This window comes from Lingula anatina, chromosome 7 (assembly GCF_051362555.1).
Source record: "Lingula anatina isolate TDL-2025a chromosome 7, LinAna3.0, whole genome shotgun sequence".
Classification (NCBI taxonomy): domain Eukaryota; kingdom Metazoa; phylum Brachiopoda; class Lingulata; order Lingulida; family Lingulidae; genus Lingula; species Lingula anatina.
The window spans coordinates 1743072-1769351 of NC_141773.1; the positions used below are offsets into that span (position 1 = coordinate 1743072).

Below are 26280 nucleotides of genomic sequence, written 5' to 3' on the forward strand. Positions count from 1 at the left end.
GAAAACTGCCATTTTGCAAATGTGAAATACACGAATACACTAAATTCTACCATATTAGCAAGGGTATATAACGACAACAACAACAATAACAACATCAACAACAACAACAACAATAATAATAATAATAATAATAATATAAGAAATATCGATCACCATGTGTTAAAATCCCACATGAGATACTAGTTCCAAGAGATAACCCACATAGGCCCTGTAGATAACCTCTTCCTTCGCTAACTCTACACTGTACCTTCCCACGTTATATGGGGGATCATTTTACGCGGAGAGGGGATAAGTGTTTGTGTTTTAGCGTCCTGCCACCGTAAGAAGATGAACGTCCAATATTTTCTCATCCTACTGCTCTTTCATTACACTTCTCAAGGTATGTATGGCTTACAGATAGTTTGTGATTCCTGGCATCTGTAATGTGTCTATCATTCGATATTGATATATGTTGGTTATTAGAAAAAAATCACCCAAATTTGAAATTTGACTTATTAAAGATAGAACAGGGAGCAATGCGGTGCAAAAAATCTTACTTATTATTGATTCTCAATGGATTTTGCTTTAATTCGATTATATGGGCATACATGTACTTCGTGGCATGAAAATGTATTTTTTATATTTTTGTCCGCTTATTTGTGTATATGCAGACATATATCAAGTATATGTTGCCATAAATATTTGCTATTCATATTATTTCACATAATGTGTACATTCGTAAAATATGTTCGTGTTGCAATAAACGAATGGGATTGTACATGTAAGAGGTAATCCATTGAATATAAGCTGTGGTATTTGTTAAAGATTACATGAATAAAGATTTCGCCTTAAAGGCACAGCGACCAAATATTTGGTGTCAATGTACAGTGGCTTTTGGTGTTGATAGCCAATGTGACGTACATTCAGGCTGTTCAATATCCCATTTTTCTGCAAAACATCCTTATCCCAGATCACATATGGGAATGTGATTGTTCCTGTAGAGGCACAGGCAAGATGACAATGCAATTCGGTCGAGAAAAACGAAATTTGAGGTATGAGCCAGAAAACGCCATTGGATGCACTGTCCAAAATGACCAAATAGCGAAAAGAAAGGGTGGGTAGGACAATGGAGGGTGTCGTTATTAAAATGCGTTTTGTGAAGTAAACTAGGTGCCAATGTATCTTAATAAATTATTGCACTATTTCAGCCAATGGGAACAGCCCGCCTCAGTTCACAGTGCCATCTATACTTGTGATTAAGGAAGATCGTCCGATAGGTAATGCAAACAGATAATTCAATTTTCAGTGTTGAAAACAGCTATAAACTTACGATACTAGTACTTTTGGGGAAAACGTGTTTTACATGTATAGGCCTATCGTATCTCAACAGATGTTTGAATGTACATGTCCCATCATATAAACTGTCCGATTTGCCCATTTTTCCAAAGAGCAGCGTGTTTTATGCACATTTTCTTATGACATAACCATGTAAAACAGTGGCAAACCAAAACCAATGATTCCTTTCTTGTGCAGGGTCTGTTGTTGGGACACTCAGGGCTACCGACTCAGACGGAGACAGCCTTTCGTTCAGTGTTTCAGCCAGTGGATCTGCATTCAACCTCGTCCAGGTCTCTAACACCCGCGGTCACGCTAAAGCAAACATAACACTAAGGGCGCAACTTAATTATGAGGTTAGTGCCCAGAAAATGAAATAAAGTTAAGAGGCCTATGATTACCCATGCTTTTTGACTAAATTCGAAACCAATATGTTGTAGTATTATGAGCGAAATATTTTATGTTTAGATTTTTAAAACGTACTTCAATGTTGTAAAAATGTAAATCATTTTATTTTTAAAATAAAATTTGCATCAATTTCTGAAACGTCACTAGATTATGTTATCCAGGCTCAACTGCAATAATTGGAAATATTTGAATTACACAATAAAATGACCATGCGATTAAAATAACACACAGTTATTACCAGTATCTGCCTTTCATCGGAAACAGATTTAAATGACTCGTTGATATTTTCCTTAAAACATCCACAGTATCTATTTTATTTAATTTTCAACATGAACTTGGATGCATATGTGTATGTAGTACCAACAGATCTGCCAATAAGATTTTAAGTTTCACAATATTTTGATACATTTCAGACAGTCACACAATTTGATGTTGGGTTCACTGTATCTGATTTCGTTAATACGGTCAGTGGTATACGTTAATAATTGTAATGATCTTTGTTTTTCACAATGTATTTTGTTGTAAATAATAAAAACAGCTGTGATGACGATCATTAAACACATCTGCAGTGATCAGTGCATAAACACATGGGGTATAGTTAAAGGGATAATAACTCTTCGTTTCGGCCAAAAAATGAATTTTCCTGGAGTAAACAACAATTTTCCCATACTTACCAATGGTTAATGAATCCATTTTTACATTCGAAGTTAGTCCCTGTCAAAGATGAAAATTAAACCTGCTTCTGTTAATTAGATGCTTTGATAACAATGCGTTGATTTTAACGGTGAATAAAGGGGAAAATGTGAACGTTGCTAAATTACAAAATATAGCATGGTTTCTTTTTTATTCTGAATACAATCTTAAGGCCACTTCACGGACATCGACATATTTAAATAGTTTGGGCACTGATGAAGAGTTTCCATGTATTGATGTATATAACATGGAACACATGTGCTCCTTTTGTTGCTCTTTTTATTCGCTTTATTACCTTGCGCTAGTAAGACTGTACACCCTCACCTTCCTACCCACCCACCCCTACTTAACACAATGTGCATATCGAGGTGTTGAAAGCCATCAGTGCCATATTGAAGGGATTACCGAAATAAATGCTTTACTGAGCCAATTATAAACGGAAGCCGAAATAAAATTTATGATTACAGACTATGGCTGTTTGACAGCGGTAATTAGACTGTCTTTTAGAAGTTTACTAGTATACAAATATGGACTGTTTTGCCATATCATAATGTTTTCTCTTTGTCACGGGAGAAGTAAAGATCAAATCTTTGTCTGAAGTCGAAAGGGTTTCTGATTCAGTCAAAAAGAATGATAATTCAAAACACCGACATGATGGGTGTACGTTTTACTGCTCGAATTTTACTTGAAATTTTTAATAATCCTTATAATAAATTAAGAGAAGCTATTTTATTTATCATTATTATTATTATTATTACTATAATTTAATTCTAATCATATTTTGACTTTTCGAGCATTATTGGATTGACACTGTTTCCACGAGAAGCTCACGTACCGAGCTGGCCGGTATACATTATCCAACTGAAATTATGCTGACTTCGTAGATCCTCCACTTAGTGAATGCAGTAACCTTGCCTTTCTATCTCCTCTACCGCAATAGAACCCATGTCAACAGAATGGAGCTTCATTTTGTCGTTTTGCGCAGGGTGCCGAGGGCAAAAGATTAGCGGAAAACATATAATTCATAAATAGGGTTAGAGTTTTCACTGCTGTAACGATGCCTATTTATACACTATTGCCAAAAAACTCATTTTAACCAAGCATCCAAACTATTGTGTCCAAGCTTTTTTTTCCAAACTAATGAAATCCATTTACTAACACCTTTCGTCATTCCCAGTTTTCGCGCGTGATCATGAATCACGACTTTTAAGAAACAATTAAGTTAAAATGATTCTACCATCGGGTCTGTAGGCTGAGGAAAAAGCCCGTGGGAGCAACTGATGATGATCTGCAACAGCAACAAGACTTGTTATTTGTGTCTCCTGCGGTACTCATCTAGACGCTTACAGAAGGAAAAGACCTCTGATAAAAGGGGAGAGAGGAAAAGGATAACACTTGAAAAGTTCCCTAAACATGTCTGTTTTCATGAATAACTGGGAGGCAGCCCCCCCCTTCCCCGTGCGTGATTCCCGCGCGTGACAGGGAGTTCCTATGTGTTTTGTTTCACCACTTATGAAATCGATATGTTATAGAGGTCGTACATGTATTATATATGTATCTTCACGAAAAATAAACATTATATATAGCTGATCAGGTAAATGCTACTTCTGCTGTTTAAGGTGAAGCGTTCAGTAATGTAAATTTTGAGCACTGCCGTCATTCTGCTGAAATTCTAAATATAAAATCATTTGGATAGTTGTATACGTTTTGATCTGGAGAGTTTCACCAACTTCCGTGAGATCTTGCATTTGATATACATGTATTATGAAGAACTGAAGATGTAGGAATCGTACCGAACAACTGCAAGCTCATGCCCATGTAACTTGCAGTCCTCACGCGATCGTCAAATTGCAGTTTACTTCCTCGAGCTCGGGCAGACGTCAAGATCAGAGAGCGATAGCAGTTGTAATGTCACATAAGTTCACGTCGTTGCTCGGAGATTTCTCACTAGCTTCAGTTAATCATTCTTTTATCCAGATTTGATTTTGATCTGTGTATTGCCCCGTTCACTTTATCTCCACGTGTCAGAGACAGTTCACAGGGATGACAATATTGTGTTATCTACTTTTCTTTGTAGTCATCCTGCCTATGAGAAATTTAATCAATTGAGAAGATTTCAGCTATTGTCCGACAGAAAAAAGGGACATTTTATCAAATTTCAACTTGAAGATTATTTGCTTTATTTATTGTAACGTATACATCTACGTGGGAAGATGAAAATTGACAAAAGAAATGTAATTATAGATAAGTATGCTATTAACCACTGATATACTAAAATGACTACTTCTAGCATAATAAAGAAATTTTGGCTAAGCTCTTGTATACACTTACAAATCAATTGCCATTAGGACTCTAGATCTCTACTACTTGCATCAAGGGCATTGGAGTGGTAAAGAATTAATACGATCGCGGTTTCTTTCCCTTGGCATTTTATAACAATGGCAAAATTTTCATCGATTGTTCTTAGGCCAAAGTTTGTAGTGTTTTGTAAATACTCGGCAGAATGTGGTTCGCAAGGTCGTTGTAGGTCGCAAGGTCGTTGACCTTTTTACCTGTGCGAGCCTCGTGTCGTATTTAATTGACAGTCTAATTGATAGTAACCTGATGTTTCTTAAGGAAGCTAGTGTCCTCTCTCTTTCTCTCTCTCTCTCTCTCTCTCTCATTGAGCATGGCCCAATTATACTGTGATACTCTGGAAGCGTTACCTGGACGTTTTCAGTCTAGATATTTAAATCGTCTAAGTCATCTCACACACACACCAGTAGACACCAGCATCTCCAGTCTATGGCGTCCAATTATAAAAGAGCCTTGAAAGGGATACGATATGTTTGATCTCATTCTTTCAGCCTCCAGGCTGAAGGAGCTACATGCATTTCTGATAAATACTCCGTTTTACCGGGAAAGAAACGAGAGAGAGTGTGGACAGCATTCTGCGTGACATATGCGTGTCTGTGTCTTGTGCCTGCATATGCGTTTATCTTTTATATACGTATATGTCTGTACATATTCTGGTTACCGTGTCTGTCCGTTTCGTCGCCGTCGCTGTCACTGTCCGTATCATCAATAAACTGAAATAAATAAATTGACTGGTTACATACTATAGTAATTAACATGAAACGGTCACATTATTAACACGCTGGTGTAATAGTATAAAAACATTTTGGGTGGCACATAAGCATAGCGTAAAGGTCTAACATGGATTAACTTTGTACAAAAAAACGTATAAAAAAGTTTTTCAGGTAAACATGAGCCTTTACACACAGGCTATACAATAGTATAAAAACACTAGGCTATACAAGTCCAAATTCTAGGTTTCAAGAGATAAATTTTCACATTAGGTTATACATGTCTGATTTCTGGGTTTGCAAAGCTCCTTTTTCGCACTTATAACGGCGATGTTAGCCCCATTTGTTCAAGTGATGTATATTTGTTTTACTTCAAAATTGCTGTTTGTCTTTGCATGTTAATAACACGTTCTTTTCGAAAATCGCCATGATCCGATTATTTTTGGTATATAAAGAAGGGTCTTTTCTAAAATCAACATGATCGCATTTCTTTCATAGGAGATTTTGATTTTTTCCGGATTACTTCAAATTTGCAGATTGACTTTTGTATGTAAATACGCCAGGTTCCTTTCGAAATACCAATAGTGAATTTATATGATAAATGATTTATGCTCATTTGTATCGAATTAGAATGTTGCTCTTAATGTCTTAGACCCCATTCCCATAGATATTTAGATCGATCTATCCCCGTGGGGAGTCTCACTAGATTACTGTCAGCTTAGCCGGTTTAAATGTCTGTCCCGCTTACTAAAAGCTGTAAGGGGGTACAATAACTTCCGTGAGCGCTCGGCTGAACCCCAAGGGAGTTAGGTCGATCCAGATGGATCGATCTAAATCTGTGGTAATGCAGTCTTAGTCGAGCATTCTACAGTCGTGCTGAGGTAGGTTGCTTGATCTGGGCAATAGGAAAGTAATTGGTTAAATTTGCTGACAATGAGGGTACCGTCATACATCTTTCTCTTATTACCCCGAAAAAGTACGCGTACGTACAGTGTTGTGTGATAATGTTGGCATTTATTTCTGGGCAATGTCTCTGTTTCGTGAGCAAGTGGTTAGGTAGGAAACATGAAAAAAAGTACAGCACGAAACAACCAGTTAAAAATAGTTTTATTGAAAAAATATATACAAGGTGTCAACGACCTTAAATACCTATAAATGACGATAAGGCTACATTCTCTGATGTATAGGGTAGTTTGCTTTAAGCGAAAATAAAGTAAACAAAAGCCTGAATTTCTCCTGATGTAGCCAATGTTATTAGGTTACTTATTTCTGAAGAATACAAAGGTATTAAGCTGGTCAACATATCGATAACACATAGGGCTGGTTATGTCTTCAGAGTTTACCTCGTTTTACCTATTGATCTACCAGGAAATGCATACTTCTAATTGGGTACATATAGATGGCAGGCGGTTCTGAGTATAACTTCCAAAGTGCTGCAGATAATATCACCAAAATCGGTGTAGTTATTAACAAAGTTATGAAGAACAATCATAGGCATAGAGCTTTGATGAAATCTTTTAACCCGGTGTAAGGCGCTTTTGTTTTCAGAAGTCCATTGAAAATTAGTGGAATTTCACGTTATTAATATTAAATAGTAGCTTCTATTAGCCGTTGGGATTCCTGCTATGAGGCCAGGTAATGGAGAACACCAAAACCCGCTGACATGACGTCATCAGCAAAATGACCATGTTAGTATTTTGTCTGGAGTCACATGGAGTCCATTTATATTATATGACAATAATATAACTATCAGTTTTGAGCAAATTCGTTTTATAGCCCCATTTCGGCGAACAGTGTATATAACCTTAACGTCTTTGATAATACCACTTGGCTATGTGCTTTTAATATCTTATTTGGTATTTTGTATAAACATATACATACAGGGTTACCACTTAATATGGAATATTATTTTTTTGCGAGTAAATTTTCTACAAAATATTTAATTTCTCTCTAAGTACTTTAAATCCAAAGCTGAGGTGCCACTCCATGTGTAGCCAGGTGTGTTACCTAATTACCATACAACTCGCGAAACAATTGATGCATGCAGTGGCATGTTTTGTGGTCAGAAATGTGAGGGGTGGTCTTTTCGGCAATTTCTGCCCTTGTATAAAAACGCATGGGTTTGGTCAATCTTTGGAGTGTGTTTAGAGAAGCAACAAAGGGATCGCTCTGAAACGTGACAGGTACCTTAGTGAAAATATGGTTCAACAGCTAAGCAACGCAGCTTACTATGGGATTCTCGCTCTCAGAGAAAATGGCCAGAAACAGTCAGCCATTGCCAGGTAATTCAACATTTATCAGGAACCGTTTGTGAAGTCCTCTTAAGAAATGCTGCAACAGGGGCACCTACTCCAATACCTCGACCAGGGTGTCCGCGTATCACACCAAGAAGACAGGGTCGCCTTCTCCTGAAAGTACGCCGTGCTGGTTGTACAAAGACAACCAGTGTCCTCAGAAAAGAGAGGCAGAATGTCATTCAAACGCCAGTTTCAAGGTCCCTAGTGAACAAGAGATTACTGCAAGCCGGTTATTTTGCACGAAGGCCAGTAGGGAAACCACTGTTAACAGCAGGCCATATACAGCGACGTCTGCAATGGGCTGGGGACGACGTGGGTTTGCAGCCAAAACTCTGGAATCACGTCGTTTTCAGTGATGAGGCCAGAGATGGATTTTTTAGGGTTGATCGTCGAATCCGTGTCCACCAACGTGTACGAGGGGCATAAAACGATGATTGGGTACTGCCTAGGATGCAAGCAGGGGATGGTAACGTCTTTGTTTGGGGAGCATTTCATGTTGGTGCCCAGAACCAGTTGGTTTTTTCTAGGAGGCAACCTCATCCAGGATTCCTACAGAGACATTCTACAGCAAACAATGCTTTGATTGGTAAGAGTCATCTTCAGGAACAACTTTGTGTACCAAGAGGACTGCGCAACCCCACATCGAGGCCGCAGAATCACTGTTTTTCTTCAAAACCAATGGGTTCAGCAACAGCCCTGGCCTGCAAACTCTCCAGATATGAACCCAATTGAAAATCTGTGGGCGGAAGTAATTCACAGAATTAATAGCTATGGTCCTCGGCCGGTAAATGTTGATGAACTGCGACAGGCAAATGTCACTGCGTGGAATGATATCCCCACCCAAACTCTAAAAAACGTGTCACAGGGTATGCCATGTAGGATGAGGGCGCTGCAAGCGGCTGCTGGAGGTCATACCCGCAATTACTGACTTTTCATGATTTACTGTAGTGAGTTCTTTGACTGTGTAACATATCACTGTCCGGAGGCTATCATTTTCTTTAATATCTTATCTTAAGGTTTATACTGACATCAAACTGTTGATATGGTTTTCTGGGGGTGTTCCTTTCTTTTGACTGGCATCTTATGTCAGATTTGATATAATTGACCAAAATATCTCACAACAGAAGACTGGATGTTATTATCACTCAGTGACATACTTTTTTAATGACTCAAGCCCAAAAAATTTTAATTAGCACTCAAAAATAACAATGATAAAAAATATTCCATATTAAGTAGCAACCCTGTATATGTACCTGCTCATATTTTGCCAAAAGATAATACAACATATTTAAACATTCATCAATCTCCGTGGAATTTCGTATATCAAAGATAAAAAAACACATGCAAATTGCTTTGTTCCAAGTCAAAGGATGCTTGGATTAAGATACGCTTTCATTGCCTATTAAGTTTTATTGCCTGTGAGCTTTTTTAAGAGTTTCCATTATCGCCAGTTCTTATTTTTAATCCTTAACTGATCGAATAATCTCTGGCAAATACATGGGATCAATTAACAGAATGTGACCGAGTAGTGTTAAGGGTATATTACTGCTGGAAAGGCAACTTTCTGATCAAATCAACCTGGGACCTACCAGTAGCTTTAACCGAACGTCACTGAAAGCGCACCAGCACTGGATTAGCTTCTGCCAGTGTGAACCACTTCAGAAGAAGGCCTTTCCTAATGAATAATCCTCACCTTGTTGAAGGCATCGATTACATATTTGAGTTCTTTTAGTTTCATGTAGCGCATAGGTTTGTGATACCGTTTTGGGGTTTAACCTTTCGAGGTGTGAGCAGATCGTTTCCTTTTTCCATCAACAAGGATACTGGATTGACTTGAAAACGGAGGGATGTGGCTTGAGGTGTGAAGCAATAAACTGCTTCTAGCGCACTCAAACGCCCATCAAGAGACTTCAAGGTAGTATTTCATAGAGCAAATCAAAAAACGTGTTGATTAATGAGAACGTCAGTGACATTGGCCAGGTTCTTTCGTGATGGACAACTACTAAAAAAAAAACACCTTTTGTGTACCAGAATTCCTCTTTATATCTCACCTTTAGTTAATCTCTTCCCGCTGTTACCTGTGACCTCTGTTAGTTGGCTTATTTTTTAGTCCGATGTAAGTAACAGTTGGCGCTTCGACAATATTTTGACAACAACAAATACGTGAAATTGAAGTATGTTATTTAAGAACAGTCAACCATAAAATGATAATACAATATGTAAGCCTACTTTTTTTCCAAACAAACAGTGAAAAATATAACATTGAATGATTTTGTAACAGCTTCTTAACTTTAGCCGAGTCACGCTCTATCTTTGAGCACAATGTTAAATATATACAAAACTCGAGATATTAATCTTGCTGACTTTGTGGTTTAACGCCAAAAATCAGGGGTGTGACCAGCACAAGAAACAAAACATTCTTCGGCGGCAACATCAAAGTGGATGTGCGCGTGACGTAGAAGCACGCGTGTGGTCATATGGTATTTCCATGACGTCAATATTTGTAACTTGTGCCGTTCCGCGTGTTGAAGCTTTTGTTTCTGTTTCTGTTTTTAAACTCGAAGCTGTGTCTTCCCTGTACGGAGACGCTATGGCCTGGATTGGAGGTGACCTCTTTGAAGAATTAAACTGGACAACGGGGGCGGCATGCGTCACAGTAGTGTTGTCCGATTGCTCTGCCGCGCCCACGTCTTCGTCGATCTTTATTAACAGTTTGAGACATGGGACTTGCTACAAAGTGAAAAAACATAAAACGTGACATGAAAGCTTAAGAATAATTGAAAAGAAAGTTTTATTTAAGAGCTTTTAACACTATATGCTAACTTGACAGAAGCAGAATGAAAACGAAAAAGTACATGTATTTTGTGTTGAATTCTGTTGTTTCGAATTGTTTGTTTGTTTGTTTTTCTCATTCTTATTAAGGTTTATGATTTTTTTTTTACTCTAACATTATGGGCGACGACCATAAACCCATAAAATAAACCTTTGAATACAAATAGTTCTACACATCCGTATGCGGATTTATAGGAAACTACACAAGGATAAGGATCGAAGGAGGTAAGAGACATATATGAAAGAAATATGTCACTTTATGCCAAAAACGCCACCAAAATTTAAATATGATCGATTTCATTATTATATCTGCTGCATACCATAAATTAAAACAATGCAGATTTTGTCATCAAATGTCTAACTATCATGATATTGAATTCCGTTGTTTTCTTTTTATTCTAATTCCTATCAAGGTTTCGCCCGTTATGTTGTTTGTTTGTTTGTTTGTTTGTTTGTTTGTTTACTCTAAAGTGGGCGACGGCCATAAGCCCATAAAATAAACCCTTGAATACAAATAATTTTCCACATATCCTGATTGACATCTATTTCCAATATACAAATTAACAAACTTACGTTCACTGCTGCTCGACGAAACCGCTCGTTCATCGCTACGTAGATAAACGGATTATACACTGTGGCGGATTTAGCCATCACCGACGGTAAAGCAGCTGCCATGTAGCTGATACTGCTGGCGTCGCCAAATGTTGATATTAAGGCAACGGTGGCGTATGGCGTCCAGGCGATCAGAAACGCTGCCCAAACTACGATAGTCATTTTGGCCACTTTCTTCTCCCTATTAAGAAAATAAAACCTCTTCAAAAAAGATAGAAATCAGACAGAATACAATTACACCTGTTGAATTTATTCTAGAAATTATACATAAAAGAATGTATGTTGTTTACAACGTATTTATTGTGAAATTTTTAATTTCATATAAACAGCTGTTATCCCTTTAATTTTAGTTTCCAATCACAACAAACAAAGAACATGGAGCTATCAACCTCGTGTCTGCAGTCTGCGCAGGCGTTAAAAGGCAAGTTTTAAATGTTGAAGGTTTCTGTTTAAACCAGTCAACCTACCTACGTATGTTCTCCCTACCAGCAGAAGAATCCTGCTCGATGGACGTCTGTCTGGCCATGCGTCTCACCTCCCGGTACAAATGATAGTAGCAGACCGCCATAATGACCACCGGAATGAAGAAACAGAATACAAACAGGGTGATGATGTATGAGACGTCGATGGGGTCGCTGGATTGCCAGAGGACGCTGCACCAGGTGCCAGGTCCCTCTGTGGTGTAGGAGGACCACCCAAACACGGGGGGCAGCGCCCACAGAAGAGCGTAGAGCCATGCCCCGGCGGCGATCTGGATGGCTTTTCGAATATCCAAGCGCATGCCTGGAAACCATATAAAAAGTTTTTTCATTTTCGCACATACACTGTACATCGTCCTGGCCCATCTTGATGTGAATTGTTTTGTATTGTACTGTACAAATACATAGATTTTTCTGTATTTTGATGAGGAGAATTGAGGTAAACATCTCTAAAGGTCACTACCAAATCTAGTTTTGTACTATATTTCGTTTCTTTATCATGACACCTAAAAACTTCCACTCGACGGCCTCTCATTTCCTGTCAACACATAATAAGATCCAACGTGCAAACCTCTATTTAGTTTCGAGTTTCACGCCTAGGAATCCATTTTGACCTCGACTTTAGGTAAACACAACCATATAAATGACAACGCAGTGCCGATTTATATATAGAAATAAATTGGAACCGTACAATTTTGGGAAACAGATTTGAAGCTTGGGTCCTTCTAATGAATTAGATATACTGAGAGTCATATTTATTCATTATTAGTATTGGCACAATGGCATCGAAAGTAATAGGTTCAACAATATACCCCAGTGTAATTAGTGTTTATTTTTATATAGATATTTTCAGATTATTTGTTTCTTAAAAGCATGGAGCTTTTTTATTTCTCAGATTCAATAATAGCTGTTCACAAGTCATTTTTAAAGCCATGTCTGAAAAGGAGAATACCTGAATAGGAGAAACTTTCAAAAATGTTTTTGAAAAATATCATTCTGCTCAAATAATAAATTGTTGAAGTAATAACAAGAAGGTGGATTTTTCAATCTTCTCAAGTAATAAGAGGTCGGGGGAATTCAAATATATCGCCGCAGTTCATGATAACTTACGTCATATCCATAGATGTTTTTAATACGTTTCCATGATTGCCCTTATTCATAAGGACCTCTCCCACGATTCAATTCTTATTTTAATTGTCAACAAAGCGTCTAATGATACATGTCAGTCAGTTCCAAAAATCCCCCCTGTACGTAACAAAAGAGCAGTTATTAATACCCACCGCCTCCCGGGAGAGCTCATTAACGGACGGCATCAACTAGATGATGATCGTTTCCGGTGTCCTTCCTGCACGCCTTCAAGTTCGATTTGTGAGTAACGTATGTGATTTCGATGATACTCACAAGTTTGAGCGTACGAAACCACCCTGTTTCCAGCGTATTTTAATGAAGATATATGAAACCTATGAGACTATTTTTGAACATGCCTGAAATATTTTCTCCCTTAGGCTATGAGAAGGATCATCTAACGTTTGCATGTACGCAAAACATATATATATATATATATATATATATATATATATATATATATATATATATATATATATAAACCTTAAGTCTAACGAAGCCGTTGCATTTGTCTGCCCACGAGTGCAATACTCTATAGGTGTAAAAGTGCCCTAACAGGTAGAGAGTTGTAAGGTTCCTTAGTTTAGCCTGTTGATATATCGCAAACCGAATTAAATTCGCTGTGGAGTCAGTCTCGTGTCTTTTCTGTTTCCTCACTTCTTTTTCTCACTTCTATTTCCTCCTCAATTTGAAACCTTATCATAAATGTGATCATGATGACTAACAAGCAGCTTAACTTTTAAAGATTTCAAATCTGGAATTGCGTTGTTAAAACTTTTGCTTATATTGTCTCTTGAGTCTTAAATCTTGTAAAGCAGTGTGATCGAAAGGAAAGTACAAGATTTGATCAATACTCTCAGCTGATTTGTTTACCCGCCCACCCGAAGATACACTAGTTTCCGATTTATAACCTAAGACAACGTGTGTCAGACGTAAGCGAGTTCAGAAATAACGTAAATTACGCTGTCCAAAATAACCCTTACAATTTATTACCGCACTATTAATATTTTTCGCTTACTCAATACTATCAAACTGTCAGTTTATTCCATCAATACGCCCATTGCTACTCTACGTGATCTAAAGATATACCAATAACAGATTGAATTTAAGTAATGAATTATTTTGCTTTCATTTCCTGAGTCGGAACTGTGAAACTGTATCGGTGTGTTGTATGAGAAATTCCGCCATGATACAGGGTTTGATCCCCATCGATTTGCACAGGTTAGTCCCGTCTTGATTTTGACCCATTTACGTCACGTTAACCTCAACCTGTATGAATCTAAAGGGGACAGACCCTCTGTCAAGGTATATAGGCCTACCGTCACACTTGGCGTATGGCACTAACGTATGAGAAAAATTCCACGTACGCAGACAAACGAAAGGGGGTTCTAGTTAGACTTACGTTCTAGGCAGACGTTGTTGTACGTTCACAGACCAGGATGAAGATAAAAAGTGTTTTGAGCATGTTCAAAAACATATACGCTGTTTGCATCTTCATTTTAATACACCGTAAACAGGGTGATTTCATGCGCTCAAAGGTGATATAACATACGATACTCACAAGTACCTCTTTACGCTATAGGTGTGACAGGGTCTTTCTTTACACAGGATCTCAAATCACACATGCCAAACAGTGTTGAAAAATTAAGCTCTACTGCAACATTCAGAATAACATCTATTATACAGTGCACATAAGCGTAAACTTTCGTGAATAGCATGCAATCCAGTATGGAGGGGTTTACATCATACTGAAATCGGTGTTGGGCTACTTATTGATTGATATCCTAGCTTGTCTTGGGATTGCCAATGATCAGTTAATTGCATTACTTTGTCATTCCAAGAATAAATTGTTTCCTGGCAGCGTAATAAATCTGTCTAAAAGACATACGGTTTCTCACCCGGTTTAGAATTGTCTTGTCTGCTTTCTGGGCCGGGGTAAAATATGCAATCATTGCAAGTGCAGGGGCCGACTGTCTTCCTGATTCCAAATTACTATGCGACTGTGGTGTTTTTTTTTTTTTTTTTTTTTTTTGAAAGATATTAATTTATTTATTCATTTACCTATATTTTCGCGTGTGTGCGTGTGTGTATGTTTTTATTATCTGATGTCAATTTCTCCCTTCTGTTGTTCCATTGTGGAGATATTTTTTAACTAAGTGAAGGCACAAACCTCGTCTCTCTCTCTCTCTCTCTCTCTCTCTCTCTCTCTCTCTGTGTGTGTGTGTGTGTGCGTGTGTGTGCGTGTGTGTGTGTGTGTGTGTGCGTATGTGTATGAGTGAGCGAGAGTGTTATATTTTAGTCACACAGACCACGCTGAAAGCAGGATTGACATACCTTCAAACAGCCAGAGAGACAGACGCACAGACAGACAAAAAGAACGACAGACAGACAGAGCTAATCTTACCTGATGTTGGTCTACATATAACAATATATCTGTCAATGGCGATGCAAGAAAGATTAGTGATTGACACCAATCCAAAGAAGTTGTTTGCAAAGCCGTACCTGCGGAAGAAAATATAAAAAATATAAATACCATAAGAACAAATGTAATCAGTATTGAAAGAAATGATTCGACATCAACTTTTTATCTTTGTTGTAAACTCACTTCACAATGGACAGACAATATTCCTTAGTTTACTTTTTTACACAAATAGATCATTTTCGCTGTTTTAATTTTTTTCTTGTCACATTGTACAGCTACACTACAAAACGGGGCAGAAAATTCTGAATTGCACGTATGACAATAAAAATAGAAGTTTATAAAGTGGATATTTAAACTGTTATTTTCTCAGCGGTTTTAAATTAAGATGTACAGTACCTTGATGATTAAAGGAAGATTATTGAACTTTCCAGGAAAATTAACCTGTTTGTTATATTAAAGGCCAACGCTCATGATATACCTTTGCCGACCCTCAATTTATATCAATTTCTGTGGTCGGCAAATAGGGGTTGGACATTTCAATTCAGGAAACAATTAAGATCAATCCAGTGGCTTAGCGCTTAATGGCCGTAAAGTAATTTCCCAAATAATTTGGAAGCTTTCTAAGAGATCTCATTACGTGCAGTTTACATGGACTACTGTTGGTAAGAGTTTAAGGTCAATCGCGAAAATTCATTTATCTGCATTATGAGTTAAAACCTTTGGATATAGCATGGCCACATATCAAGGGATACAATCGTCAATCTGATTTAAAGTGGACCCGTTATAATGTGAGGCGGCAGAATGTATCAAGCCTATGCATTTCCACCACCATCGCCCCCCCCCCCCCCCCCCCCCCCCCCCCCCCCCATTTATTCCTTGACTCTCTACTGGGTCTTGTTTTTTGCGTGACCTTTAACTGGAAATTAGTTCTACGAGTACATTGATCCCAGACAAATCAGTAGAAATGTAATCAAATGCAATGTTGCGCTTGTTTTTAAACCAACAAGATATTATTTGCCCTTCAAACTAATACAACCAATATAAACTACATTAAAGTCGACTACTAAGAATTTAGCTTTAGCTGTAGTTGGTCAAATTTAAGTCTAAAAGTTGAGATCAAATTTCGGGCGAACGTTTTTCTTTTCTTTTTTTCTATTTATTTATTTATTTATTTATTCATTTATTTATTTTGTAAAAATGGTTCCTGTTGTTAAAATGGGCAACAGCACCTGTCACCTTGAACAAAAAGACTTCGCCGCCATCAAAATATTGGAGAACAACACTCTTTGAAGATGACTAAGTCAGAAAACTACTTCATGGCATAGTATAGTATAGGAACAGGGTGAATAAGACGACTAATGAGAATTTCTCTGATCGCAGAAATTGACTTCGTTTAGGAGAGATCAGACAAGGCATCAGTGTGGCATTAAGATCCCATTATTATCCTATTATCAACAGCGGGAGATTAAATGCTGTGGCTATCGGATTTTCTGCGATCTCGTAAACTGTGTGATAAATCAAAACACCTCCCGCTCTAGTATCTGTTTTCATATCAGTCATATTGTCTTCTTTTTTTATTAAAATACCGCTTACCAACCAAGACTGAGAAAAGCGGAGATGTGAGCTAGTCTTACATCTTATGACCTTTATTTTTCATTGTACCAACTTCTTGCTCCAATCGCTTTTGTTGTTCCACATATTTTCTTAATAAATGTTAATTGCACTCATTAACCTACTTTATTGATAATATATATAGGTAGTTATATAGCATGAGGGATGTGTGATTATCCCCCGTTTTTGTGAAATTGTATTATATTCTTTTTCGTTATTAATAAATGACCATTTTCAGTCATATGGACCTATGTCTTATTTACCTTTGACTAAAACCAAAGCTTTATCGTGCTTGTGAACATTTGGCTACATAAATGGGCTTTTTTTCTCCCCTAATATTGACCCAACAATAGACATAATCCTCTGCAGTGGCGGTTGGGGTGGTTAACCTTGAACGAGGGTGCCTACTTTTTGGGGGACAACAATTTTTTTTGTAAGTCCATTATAAAAAGTATAAACTTTACATCATCTCTATATTCCAACAAAATATTCTTCATACAATATGCAACATGCAATACAGTATTCTGCATACATTAGACCGTGTAGATAATTAGGATACATAACATTGGAAAGCAGATGCCAAGAACGTTGTGCACAGAGTTAAAAAACTCTAATTTGCAATTGCTTAAGGAGTCAAAAAACTAATCATGCTGCACATCGAAAGACTTTTGTCCAATTTATGCGATATACAGAGTTGTAATTATCGTGGAGACGCCTAATGATGTGACGCAAAAATAGCATACATTTCATTTTCTCACGCACAAAGAAATAATTAAAGAGGGTCAGCAATGGATCACCTAGATTTAAGGTACAATGATGACGACAGAACAAAATTATCTCTCCAAATATGTGCGTGTGTATGGATTTAATCTGCAAATTAGTGGATGTTTCTTGCTCGTCGAGTCTGAAAAATGCCTCAGACACAATTAACACGTTATCAATGAAATTCGGCGTTTTAGGCACACCCGTTTTGTTGGTATCCTACGTATGCATTAGCATATCTTGGACGGGGAGAGGCACTGATGATTAAGGCCTTAGATTTCATTCCCATCGGTCTACTTAGATCGATAAACCTCTGCGGGGACTCTTGCTGAGCACAATCTGCTTAACTGAATGACACGTATACTCTTGTTTCCAACATACTCGTATATACCAACATACCAGCCATTCTGTATTCTCTAAAAGGAGCTAGTGTCTGTCCTATCTTCAAACGCAACAATCTGCGTCGAGATTTTTTTCGTAAAAGCATCCATTACCGCTGTCTTTGCAGGACGGGTGTACATCAAAGGCTCTTAAACTTTTCTTCATATCCCTAAGTGGTTTCTTTCGTGCGTTTAACAGATTTTATTCTTATCTAGCCGTCCACAGAGACATGGGGGAAATGAACCCCGTCATCCATTTGATGGGGACCTCAAAAGAGCAAAATGCCAATCCCGACAATGGACGTTTCAGTTTAGAATGTCTGAACGATATAAAGCCTACTTTCTGTGTAACAAACTCGATAAAAGGCAGCGAAGGACATGCGGTGTGCACATTTGTGAAGATACAGTGGATGTCACACACAGCTCGCATAATTTCCTTAAAGCCTGTGATTTTTCACGGCACTTAGATAATTAACTTGTTTGCTCAAGACATTTGCCCTGATTGCGTTCTGTCTTTTCTGACTTGTAAAGCCATTACCATTACCATTACTACAGATGGTACTTCACTATCGGTTAACAAAGGGCATCTAGTGTTTGAATGACGTCAAGTGCATGGAGTGATCGTTTACTAACTATTGTGCCTGTATTCAAATTTGGTCCTGAAGCTTTTATTTTTGTGAGATCAAATTAAGTGACATTGCGGGAAAAAAAAAGAAAGAGACACGAACCGGTACATGCCGAAAATGAATGAAGCGTCAGCGGTTCTAGGAACCTACGTTCACGGTAAAAAATGGTCGTGTTGAGTTTTGAAGCATGAAAACAATCTTAAGATTAAGTAACATGATAATAAAGAAGGAAAGTCCATAGCTTGCCCCCTTCAACCCGAAACAATAATTTCGATATTGTACACATCTTAAGCAAATATCACAAGAAGCAGCAAGGTGGAAAGTGTGTTTATCAGATGAAACGCTATTATAACGCTACCATAAAGTTTATATGACAGAAAACGTTATGGTAATGTTATAAAACGTTCCGTGACTGCTGGGGTGGGACATATACTGTTAGTAGTATTTAATGGCAACACTTTGAAAACAGTTAACTTTCTAAAAATGTCCTTTATTTCGTTAAATAAAGCTAACGCTGTGTCACTGTTCAAACAAAATTAGATAATAAGGGATTTTTTTGGGTGAATTGTAATTCACAAGCTAATGATTTATTGCTTGACTCATTGCTGCATTTGAAAAAGACTTTTCTGTCAGCAGCAACAACAAAGCATGTTGTTTAAAGTTTGCAGAACAATTACACATAAAACATATGACCTTGGAGCATTTTTATACGAAAATTATACTCTAAGCATATACATAGACATTTTGTCTAATTATTTCTTTGGAACATTGGATTAAAAAGTTCATCCTGGCAGAGTCTGGGTAAGCTTCTTAGATACCGTCAAACAGCTTTTCTCACATCCGGCATGATGTAAATCTACTGACAGATCTTCTCTAATTATCGCGCCAAGTTTGAACTGATCTCAGATTTGTTCACTACTTCCTGAGCTGTTATCCCATATACTACCAGAACAGGGTCGAATTATTCATAGCACTGCACATGGTGTAATGGGGCTATACGCGGAGCCGTTTGTCCTAAAGAGGGCGCTGGGGTAATAGTGGTTATTGAAGATAGCCTCGTTTTCGCGTCCGTGTAGAAATGGCTTTAGAGTATGGGAAGCAAACAGTGGCGAAGTTAAAACTTCAACTAGTTGAAAAAGGAGCCCCCACAAGAGGGAAGAAACAGGATTTGATAGAAAGGTTAGTGTATTTACTTATAAATATGTCAGTTGTATCACTAACATTGAAGGTTTCGCGCTCGAATCTTCCCGTAAAATATGGGTTTCTGTGTGAGCTACCTGTCAAAAGCCAGGTGTAAGCGGCGGCTAGTTCCGCTACTTATATGCCTAATTTATTACTATATTTCAAGAAAATAATATTGTCATTGCATATTTCCATATCCCGAGAATATAATGAAGGTATTTATGTTTAAAATATGTTTATTGTAGGCACTCCTAGTCGATAAAGGACCGTTCGTTTCAGTAATCAAATTTCGTGTACCAGGTCCGACATTTAACACGACTTGTGTCAACGCAAATTTTTAAGGGAGAAACAAGGCCTGATGCGTATTTTATGTCAATGACAGTTGACATAACTAAGTGTAGATGAGGTAGACAATCTAAACAGTGTTTGCCAAGAATGTTAGCATCGTTTTGTTAGCATCATTGTTTTTTTCACTCCCTCATAACCTTGCATTGATGTTGGTAGGTCCAAGAAGTTATAAAGAGAAGGAGTAGAAACAAGGGGTTTCCTTTCATCCTATCCTCGTAACGGGCTTAATCCTAATAATTACCCAGCTTGTGGTCTTAGGGAGAGCTTGTGCCTAATACATATTCAAAAGACCGTTCACGTGGGTTGCTTCAGCCAATTGGGATAAAGCCTTGCGAAGTCTCTAATAATCTCACAGAGAAAACATGGTGGGATTACAGAAAGGTGTAGAGAGAGATTTCAAGCCTGGACGCAACCATTTTGGGAAATAAAACTCAAATCATGCGAGATACACCTTCATTTGATCTAGAGCCGATCAGTTATACAAAAATTAGTTTCACATCAAGAATGTATGAGAACAATTTCACAAACCCACCTTCAACGCTAAAATTTGCACCTGTAGAAGTCTCATATTTATTTTAAATTCTTTTTGTCGTGTAAAGGAAATTTACCTTCATCTAGAAATGACACATTCAATTCACAGCCGTGTACACAAAACAGTAGTACTTGCAATTTCCGTATGCCAGCCTCGTTTCTTTCTTTTTTGGCACATTATTGCTTATATACCAGGTAGAGCTTAAACAGGAAAATTGGGGAAATGAAAATAAGTTATTGCACTTAGTATGATTCTAAATAAAATTTCATTAATACATATTTTTGTTTATATCTTTGTCTATAACATGAGGCCAACTAATAGTAGACTGATAGTTTAAATTCATTAGAAGAAAAAAATCAAAGAAATATTTTTATTGATTGATATTGCTTTATTTCAACATTCGAGCAACTTGTATAATATCTAAAACAAAGTACCAGCAATGAAAATATGTCAATATTGTTACACCCAACAGTGATTAAAGCAATACAAAAATGGTTAGTTTTTATTTTGATGTGGTGATTATTTTATTTTATACTTTAGACAATTAGCCAGTGAACACTAAATTCCCTTTTAAAACTTGGACCACTAAATTCCCTTTTAAAACTTGCACCTCTTATGCACTATAGTTTAATTTTAGTGGTGGTAAGAAAACAGAGCCGTGTGCCTCATCAAGTTGCTGCTGGAAACAATCATTTTGACTGTTCAATTATGGCTACATGTACATCTGCCAGCAAAACTTAAGATCTTTCACCTGCATTCTCTTCAACCTGAAATGAGTAAGTGCAGAATTCATTACAAAATATAACTCTATATCCTAAACGAAACTCTGCAAACATCATATTGCAATAAAAAATTGAAAAAAATTCCGAGAGTTCCCTGTCATCAAATTTTGGACCCACCATTTTGAAAAAGTCCCAAGAAAAGTTGTTTATTTGAAACGATGTTTTTCATCTAAAGGATTGATTCATTTAATATCACAATGATATATTGTAATGGTGCACGTGCTTAACTAACCAGAAAAACATAAATTATATGCATACACCACGTTAAAATTACCAAAACTTGTCCCAAACTGACACCCAACTGTCTCTAACCAATTTAGGGACCCGCCATTTTGAAAAAGTCGGATGAAAGTTGTCTATTTGAAACGATGTTTTTCATCTAAAGGATTGATTCATTTAATACTAAAGTGATGTATTGTAATGATGCACGTGCTTAACTAACCAGAAAAACATAAATTATATGCATACACCACGTTAAAATTACCAAAAATTGTCCCAAACTGTCACCCAACTGTCTCTAACCAATTTAGGGACCCGCCATTTTGAAAAAGTCGGATGAAAAGTTGTCTATTTGAAACGATGTTTTTCATCTAAAGGATTGACTCATTTAATATCACAATGATGTATTGTAATGGTGCACGTGCTAAACTAACCAGAAAAACATAAATTATATGCATACATCACGTTAAAATTACCAAAAATTGTCCCAAACTGTCACTCAACTATCCCTTACCAATTTAGGGACCCGCCATTTTGAAAAAGTCCGATGAAAAGTTGTCTATTTGAAACGATGTTTTTCATCTAAAGGATTTATTAATTTAATACCAAAGTGATGTGTTGTAATGATGCACGTGCTTAACTAACCAAAAAAACATAAATTATGTTCATACATCACGCACTTAAGAAGAAAAAAGGTCCTAAACATGGAGGTCCCGCTGAATCGGCCTCAGATCTTCGAGCTAACGCTGCTTTCTGCACTGACAAATTTGACTGACAGCCACCGTATGAACATAAAACAATGCTCAAAGCAGATTATCAACTCTCACTCACCTTTATATCGATCGACTTGGCGTTTTTCTAAGTATAACTTCCAAATATTCGCATTAAACATGAATAAATCAAGACGTATACGCACTGGTTCAGCTTCTCCGTCTTGAGTCACGCGGAGGCGAGCGGAGGATTAGACCAGTTACGAGGATCGAATTTCAAAGGACGCCGCTTTGAAAAGAATGCTGCGATCTGATTGGACGAGAGAGATAATTGATGTCCCGTTTCTACTCCTTCTCATTATAACTTCTTGGTAGGTCACAGAGAAGGAAGTGGCATAACTTGAAAACAGAACTAGAGACCAAAGAAAAAGTCGAGTGTGGCATGAAGAAAGATCATGGAGAATAACAGCATCGAGGTAGGTGTGCAAACGAAAATAAGTTTGCTAGTTTTTTACTTGTTCAAATGTCTTGTATCAATGTCATGTCATACAATGTCATGTAGCTTGAGCTACTATGTACCTGAAGTTGCATTATAGTACAGAAATACAAGTTGTGAGATGATATATCATGGTTTGGAGGTCACAATTTAATGCTATGAATGTACAATTTCATTTTGCATTTGAAATACAAATTGAAAAGAACAGTAAAAAAACAAAATCTCATTAATTTAATTTTATTTTTTAGGTTTGGTGATATTTTGAACGCAACCGAAAGACGAGACAAGGGCAAATTATGCCAGTGACTCTTGTTTACCCATGAAATCAATACTCCATATTTCTTAAGTTTTAAAGGCATATAGTCGTCAACAATGTCACGTTCTGGCTAAATGTTCATTTCACTGAGCTGGAAAAACAAAGTTGATCCATGTGCTTTTTATTTCTGACACCGTTGTTACCGATAGCTTGAAACTGTCAAAATGCATAATGGTCAAAAAACATTGGTCCACTGGTGACAAACATTTGAAATTCAAGCGGTGAGCTGCTGGTCCAAGGCAATTGAAAAACAACATGAAGTGTTCAAATGACTGAATCCAGTTAGATACTGGACAGCCTTTGCATTTTGCTGGTACAGCATGATGCTTTCTCTTGTGTCTGATGATGTAATGATATCACAATGGGAAGCTGTACTTTCTTTTTGGCTCTCACCAGGACAGTCTTCATGTTTGTCTTCCACTGCTTCATCTGCTCGAGACTCAACTTATAGGATACAACAAAAAATAAATACATAAGTTAATAAATTACACAAAGTAAAATACTTCATGTATTAATTTTAATTGTGTTTAAACACATAAAATCGGTGTAGATGACAGAAATGACGCAGATCTGACTGCCTCTTGTCCTGTTTAGTCCGTCTCTTGTATTTTTAGATAATTCTGTATTTACACAGATAATTATACAAATAAAAATAAACATTTTATTTATAAATCTGTTATTATATCATGCGTTATATTTACCTCCATGAATACAATCAGGAGCTGTAAGTAGGCCTACTGTCACCGGATCTAATACTTTGCAGCTTTTAGCTAGACAGCTGATGATGGTACGTCTTTCACTTTATTAAATGGAAATATGGATGGTATCGTTCCTGGCTTCAGTCTTTTTCTCTCATCTGCAAAAGGAGTGCACATAACGATTATTAATACAATAAAAATCAAGTTGCCTTAATTTGAAAACGTGGCCTTTAAAAAAACTCATGGATTAAATCACATAAAAACGAAGAAATAATTGTATTGGTTGGTCGGGGTTGACCCGGGCTCGGTAGCTTAGTAGGTAGAGTGTTTTCTCCCCCCAAATCGCTACACAATGTTAGGTGAAGAATGTCTTAAAATTAACATTCTAAGCACGTTACACGATATAATTACTTAAACATCGATAACAAAGACCTAATGAATAAGTTGACAAACTCATTATTAATACTAAAAGCGACAATAACAAGTACAACTTACGTAGAAGTGTAATCTTCCTCACGAAAGTGGAGGAAACAGACTTTGTCATGTGCCTTTGGTTTCCATAGTGTTTTTGATGTAGAATCAACCCTCCTGATGGCAACTTTCCACTGGTAACTTAGCTTTGTGTCTTTCGGAAAGAATGACCTCCTGTTGACGATGTACATTCCCGAACACAACAGTATCCTGGCATTATTTAGAGCGATATTTACAGCGTCAGATTAAAAATGAAACTGCAAACACACGAGAAAGTACGCGCATGCGCAAAAGTATCCCAACTAAAACACGCGCGCCACCCAGTGGTGAAAAAAACTGATAGCCCCATTGATTAAATGGCTAGTTCGGACAAAACGGACTGGGTTCAACAGGTTTCGGAATTTCGATAAAATCGTCACCTTTGTCATAAACATACTGCACGGAATCATTGGTATTAAGGAAAAAGGATTTCTACTCTACACACTAAACCCCCGACGCGTAATGTTTGGGGAATTTCGGGTTTCGCTATACTCTAGTGGGGCTCATGACAGTCTTAGCATAGTTAGCAACTGCATAAAGCAGTTTATACGAGTCATCGAATGACGTGTATTAAAAAATTACAAGGTTTCTTTCACCAAGACTAACTGAGAATAAAGTTCAATAAAATAAGGTATATCATAGGCAACCTTTGTTTATCAACGTTCATTGTTTTTGTAGAACACTATGTCTTGTGGCGGAAGTCACTGACAAGCCTTACAAGTCATTACATCAAAACAATATATGCAATCGTCTACAATGTTTTCTAAAAAAAAGTATAAGCGAGCGAATATGATGCAGTGCAGCTTTTAATCACTGCCATCATCATTATGTATTTATGTCTACACTCCGTGTATTATGACGACTACCATTTAAATGTAAAAGAATTGGATGAACTTAACCACCGAGCTTGTGAACACTTGCGAGATATTTGCCTGGTTATCTTAAAATCAAAATGCTTTTTACAGTTAACTGTTTTCTTGAGAAACCTATTTTACACATGTACGTGAGACACATTTTATGAAAAACGTATTTAAAAAACGATATTACTGCAAACGTTTATATTATCCCCTCATAGTAAGCCAAAACGCTCACCACACAGGGAACAGGTGTCTTGCACAGTTCTGACAAATATGACACTGGTCAAAGTTGTCTTTAGTGGCTGGTTGCAAAGCTGTGTTCTAACATCAATGAAACAAGGGTGATTGTCCGCCCATGCTCCGTCCCCAGCGTGATTAAGTTCTCTCAAACGATTATTGCTGCAATTATTCCAGTCTTCGGGGGATAAGACAATTATTGAACAGGGAAAACATCGCGATAAGGGTAGGAACCTTTTAAACGACACGTAATTGACCGAAAACAGGGTAAGGCAATAAAATGGCCTACACACCTAGGGATCACCATCTGATATTACAAACCAATCATTGCATGACGGTTATTCATCTACATTGGATTGGCGTTCCTTTGTCAGGAAAAAATATGATGCACAGTACAGGTAGTGTCGGCTTCATATAGCAATAATTGAACCGATGTTATTCATTCTTTAAAAAGAAGGAGCAGACAGAAATTAATTATTCATTCTAAAACACTAAAAATATTTCATTTATTGATGAATGTATATCCAATCCTGAAATAAGCATTGTGTATGTCTGAGAGAGAAAGCTCGCCCTTATCGTAGGGGAAATGGCTGCACATGCTTCGGGTGTCAGTTGAATTTGCTCGTGTTGATTGTGTAATCTTCTGATATCCAATGTTGAAGGCAAATATCTACAGCCTAACGATAAAAGTAAGACCAAGCGTTATATCTGTGGTTGGAAGATGCAGGCCGTGGTGACGACACAAAAAAGTCATTCAAATTGGCGTT

General features: G+C 37.3%; 1 protein-coding gene and 1 long non-coding RNA gene across 3 annotated transcripts; both read right to left on the bottom strand.

Annotated features, from left to right (window-relative positions):
* Positions 1-9908: 9908 nt before the first annotated feature.
* Positions 9909-12056, bottom strand: LOC106173443 (melanopsin-like). Its single transcript, XM_013554581.2, has 3 exons — positions 11689-12056; positions 11183-11402; positions 9909-10507 (listed from the first exon to the last, which is right to left on the bottom strand). The coding sequence occupies exons 1-3, from the start codon at positions 12051-12053 to the stop codon at positions 10211-10213; spliced, it is 882 nt and encodes a 293-aa protein (XP_013410035.2). The 5' UTR covers positions 12054-12056; the 3' UTR covers positions 9909-10210.
* Positions 12057-20310: 8254 nt separating this feature from the next.
* Positions 20311-24576, bottom strand: LOC147760592 (uncharacterized). 2 transcript variants are annotated; one of them, XR_015335479.1, is made up of 4 exons: positions 24405-24576; positions 23913-24067; positions 22521-23655; positions 20311-21455 (listed from the first exon to the last, which is right to left on the bottom strand). It is a non-coding gene; the product is annotated as an uncharacterized LOC147760592 (long non-coding RNA). The 2 variants fall into 2 exon arrangements; XR_015335478.1 differs by lacking the exons at positions 20311-21455; positions 24405-24576 and having other exon boundaries at positions 22876-23655.
* Positions 24577-26280: the final 1704 nt, after the last annotated feature.